The sequence below is a fragment of the Mandrillus leucophaeus genome, unplaced genomic scaffold (genome assembly GCF_000951045.1).
Source record: "Mandrillus leucophaeus isolate KB7577 unplaced genomic scaffold, Mleu.le_1.0 Scaffold1748, whole genome shotgun sequence".
NCBI classification, from domain to species: Eukaryota; Metazoa; Chordata; class Mammalia; order Primates; family Cercopithecidae; genus Mandrillus; species Mandrillus leucophaeus.
In genome coordinates, this window is record NW_012101752.1 from 44,842 (window position 1) to 49,874 (window position 5,033).

General features: G+C 48.3%; 1 protein-coding gene across 1 annotated transcript in view; it reads right to left on the bottom strand.

Annotated features, from left to right (window-relative positions):
- Positions 1–2,589, bottom strand: part of LOC105537565 (prostaglandin reductase 1-like) — a 38,983-nt gene extending 36,394 nt beyond the window's left edge. The window contains exons 1-2 of the mRNA XM_011977212.1: positions 2,343–2,589; positions 31–146 (exon numbers count right to left, since the gene is read on the bottom strand). Of these exons, the coding sequence (XP_011832602.1) occupies positions 31–136 (106 nt within the window). The 5' untranslated portion in view covers positions 137–146; positions 2,343–2,589. The remainder of the gene's footprint in view (positions 1–30; positions 147–2,342) is intronic.
- Positions 2,590–5,033: the final 2,444 nt, after the last annotated feature.

A 5,033-nucleotide genomic window follows, 5' to 3' on the forward strand; every position in this document is an offset into this window, starting at 1 on the left:
CAACTCTGAAATATTTTTAGTATGGCTTACCTCCATTTTTTAAGGGTGGTAGCTCAGCTGTCTTCAACTCAAAGTCACTATTAGTAGGATGGCCAACAAAGTGCTTCTTCAGGGTCCATATCTTAGTACGAACCATCCTGAAGCTCCTAGAACACAGTAAATATGCAGTCAACTGCCATGCATTCTAACAGTTCCCTCGCCATCAAACTGAGCCCAGATAGCACAACTACAATATCCTCAAATCCCATCATTATCAGATAACGTCATCCACATTCATTTAATATTTACTATGTTTCTGGTGCTGTGCTAAGCACTTCATACAGATTACCTCATTTTATCCTTATAACTTCACTGTAAGAAAGACATTAGTATCATTGCCAGTGTACGGATGAGGAAACTGAGGTTTAAAGAAATCTTCAAGACAAGGAAAAAATATAAATCCGCAAAGAAATTCTTCCCAGCCACTGCTAGGCTGGAGTTTCTTTATGGCACTGAACAGTTACGGGGAGTGCGAATATTCCATTCCGTTTCTCATTTCACATGGAGTAAATTCTAAGAAAAAGCATCAAACACAAAGAACCCAATAGAAAGAAGTCCATGCACCTCTTTCAGAAAGAAAGAGCCAGGCATTTCAAAGCAGTCTCAGAGCTCCCGAAAACCACCGGGGGGCGCCGCTGCTCCGCTCCATTTTCAGGTGCGGTTTTTTTGTTTGTTTGTTTTCATTTATTATTATTATTTTTAATACTTTTCTCTCTCTTTCTTGTAGAGAGGAGCCACACTGTGTTGCCTAGGCGATCCGCCCGCCTCCACCTCCCAAAGTGCTGGGATTCCAGGCGTGAGCCACTTGAACTCAGCCACTGGATGAGAATTTTCTTGGGCCCAGGAGGGATTTCAGTTTAAACTCCACACCAAACCGATTTTGAGCTTAAACTCTACACCAAAGCAAGGGAAGATGATGAAAGCTGCCCCGAGCTGGGGGTTCAGGACGTTCTGCTTGGACTGAACTCGGCCGAATCACTTGGGACCCGCGCCTTCCCGCGTGTGCATCCGCTACAAACAATCCAGTATCAAAACATTCTGGAGCTGGCGCTGACCTCCCCAGCTCCCCACCGGTGCCGCGGGGAGGGGACACGGGTGGCCGGGAGCCAGGGTGGCCGTCCGATCTGCAGCCCGGGGTTGTTCCTTCTTGTTTTTTCTTTTTTAATAAAGACTTTTTTTTTCTTTCTTTCTTTTTTCTTTTTTTTTTTTTTTTGTTGGTGACGGAGTCTCGCTCTGTCGCCCAGGCTGGAGTGCAATGGCGCCATCTCAGCTCATTGCAACCTCCGCCTCCCGGGTTCAAGGGATTCTCCTGCCTCAGCCTCCTGAGTGGCTGGGATTACAGGCGCCCGCCACCACGCCCGGTTAATTTTTGTATTTTTAGTAGAGACGGGGTTTCCCCATGTTGGCCAGTCTGGTCTAGAACCCCTGAGCTCTAATGATCCGCCTCGACCTCCTAAAGTGCTGGGATTACAGGCGTGAGCCACCGCGCCCGATCCTAAGTATGACTTTTATGATGAGACATTTGAAGTTTGCTCTTAGTTATTTTGAAATACACATTATTGGCTCTAGTCACCCTGCAGTGCAACAGATCTCAGAACCTACTCCTCTCGTCTCTGAACTTTGTACCCTTTGACCAACAAGCTCCCATTCACCCGCGAACCCGCTCCCAGCCTCTGGCAACCATCATTCTAGTCGTTACTTCTACGAGTTGAACTTTTTAAGTGTCCACACATCTTTGTCCGTTTTTCCTAGAAAGCAACCGCTGGACATTCCAAACTCGCTACAAGTCCAGAAGCCCTTCTGGAAAGGGTCTGGCCCCAGAGGGGCGAGGTCCCGGGAAGGTCTCGTCCGCCCGAGGAGGGGGGCCTGGCGCGGCGACCGGCCTTTGCCCGCTCGCCCTTTGCTCCCACCCCCGCCGCCCGCCACTCGTCACCCACTGCCTGCGTGCCCATTCCCAAATCCCCACCCCGATCTTCTTCTACCCTCCCCGAGTTGTGCGGTCCCACAAGTTCCCTGGCCAGGCCCTTGCCGGGTGCAGGCAGCTGCCGGGTGTCCGGGATTGTAACCAAGCTTCCCTCCTGCGCGCGTCTCCAAACTCTCCAAGGAACTGCAGGGCCGGGAGGCGTCCGGACATCGGCTCCCAAGATCCTCGGAGTGCAGGACCCAGCGGTCATTTCGGCGTAAGGGGAGGAGGGCTAAGCCCAAACCTCCTCCACTGGTGCGTCTAGAAACTTGGCAGGAAGAAAGCAAGGGGGTTAAGGGAGGGAGAAAAGCGAAGGAAAGAAAACAGGAGGTCTACTTACAAGAGCCTGAGGGTTCCACTGCCTGGGGAAGGCGGCTGGGACTGCGCGGCCGGGCGCCCGAGGACCGCTTTATGACAGGTCCCAGGAGAGGGTGGGGCCACTCCAAGGCGGGGCTGCTTCTGGAGGGTGAGAGCCCCGCCCCGAAAAGGTCTCAGGAGGAAAACCAGGGTCCCGGGAATCTGAGTGCGTTTGTGTGTGTGTGTGTGCTTATCTGTGTGTGCCTATGTGCATGTGCGCGCGCGTGTGTCGTGCGTGTGTGTGTGCGCGCATATGTGTGTGTGTGTGTGCATATGCGCGCGTGCGTGTGCATGTGTGTATGTGTTTGTGTGTGTAGGGGCGTTGGGGACTTCTGATAGTAAAACCCCTAACAGAGCTTTGTCCAGGTGACACTGGACCTGCGCCTGGGGTCCTAATTTGGAGCCCTGCGGAAATATGCATCGTGGGGGAACGAGCCGAAGGGTGCCCGGCAGGCCAGAAGGGGCCAAAGGCAGGGCCTGGGGCGGCCGCAGCCCTAATCAGCCCCCGGTGCTGGTTCCGATTCCTGGGCTCCTGCAAGGAGTGCAAGCTTTCGCCCAGGGCTGGGGTGCAGACACTCTGCCTGTCCGTCCCCAGTACACCGGCTGAACACCTACTCGCCTTCCAGGAGCCAATTCAAGGTCACCTCTAGGAACCCTTGCCAGACGCCCCCAGGCAGGAGTGAGCGTTCTTGCCACTGAGGCACCCCACACATCACATCCTAGCAAACATCAGGCCTTGACCCGGCCTCTGCAAGGAGTGGCGGTATCAGGCAGGGGTTGAACGTGAAGTTAGGTGGTTGGTATTAGAGGGCTGCAGGTTCGAAGCCTGCGCCTGCCACTTACTAGTTGTGTAGCTTTCAAAGACTTACTTACATTCTCTTTGCCTCACTCAGTTCAGCCATCAGCAAGATGGGGATAAGAACAATGCCTAACTCCCAGTCATTATGAAGATTCAATGTCTTTAATTTATTTACTTAATTTTAATTATTTTGAGGTCTGGCTCTGTCACCCAGGCTGGAGTGCAGTGGTGGGTATCACAGCTCATTGCAGCCTTGAACTCCTGGGCTCAAGTGATCCTCCTTCAGCCTCCCTAGAAGCTGGGATTACAGGCCCACCACCACACCGGGCTCAATGTCTCTCCTTGTGAGGGTACCTGTCATATTGGATTAGAGCCCCACTTGTCAGCCTCAGTTTAGCTTAATCACGTCTTCCAAGGCCTTGTCTTCAAATACTGTCAAATGGATTAGAGCTCACTAATATGGCCTCATTTAACCGTAATTACCTCTTGAGAGGCCCTATCTCCAAATACAGTTACATTGTGAGTACTGGTACTTGGAGACTTCAACACATGAAATTGGGGAAGACACAGTCCAACCCATAACAGTGTGTGGACCAAGTGTGGTGGATGCATACCATGGGATATATGCAGCATCAGAAGCACTGGGATCGATGTACATAAAGCGACTTGGATGGACCCTAAAAACAAAATGCTGAGAGTTGAATTCTTCATACTCATCAGAGTTTGTTGCACTTTATCCCCACTGGGCTGCCAAATTCTTTCTTTCTCACTCACTCTCTCTCCCTTATTAATTTATGTAACTTAAAATAAAACAAAACAAAATTCCATTCCCAGGCTGGGTTCTTTGGCTCCCGACTGTAATCCTAGCACTTTGGGAATCCAAAACAAAAGGACCACTTGAGGCCAAGCATTCAAGACTTGCCTGGGCAGCATAGCTTGAACCTGGGAGGTGGAGGCTGCAGCGAGCTGCGATTGTGGCACTGCACTCTAGCCTAGGTGTCTAAGTGAGATCCAGTCTCCAAAAACAAAGAACCACAACAACAAAAAAATAACTCTATTCCCTGCTTTTCTTCTCCTACTGTAGGTAACTACTGTGATTTGTTTGATGTGCATAGAGTTTTGTGTTTTTTTTTCCCATGTTCTTACATAATGTGCACTGTGGGCATATACTTTTAATGTATAGAAACAGTATTGAGTTACATATCTCATTCTGCTTGTCTTTTTTTGTTTTTTCTTTTAAAATATCTTGTTATAGAATCACTCTGTTTCTTTTGGATATTAGAGGTGTTAATAAAATTGCAGGCATAAAAAGTCTTTATAAAGTAAGAATAACAGAAAAAAAGTGCCAGAAACACAGAGTGGCTCACATATTTACTCACTTGTCATTAAATAGAAGATGTCGATAATACTTGGCAGCACCAGAACAAATAAAATCTCTTTCCCAATTGTTGACTCAGTCAGTCTTAAAGGCTGCAGTTTGTCAAGTCATGGTGATCAAGTTAATCATGACTGTTACATAATCACACACAGAGTCAGAATATGGAATAAAGGATCAAGGAAAAAGATTTTTCTTTACTTTTCCCTGAGGCAAAACTCTATTCAATTCAGTTCTCTGATCTTAGGTTTTAATGAGTTCTGATCTAACTGTGGAGGGAACAGTTCACTTAAAACAATAAAGTAATCACAAACAAGTAATTTAAAAATGCTTTTTATCAAATAATTCAGACAATACAGATGTGTATAATATAAAAAACAAAAGTCATTGTTATCCGTTTGGTGGAAATTTCTTCTGGATCTTTCTTGTACTTTAAAAACAGACAGACTTAGTTGGGGGTGGTTGCTCACGCCTATAACCCCAGCACTTTGGGAGGCCGA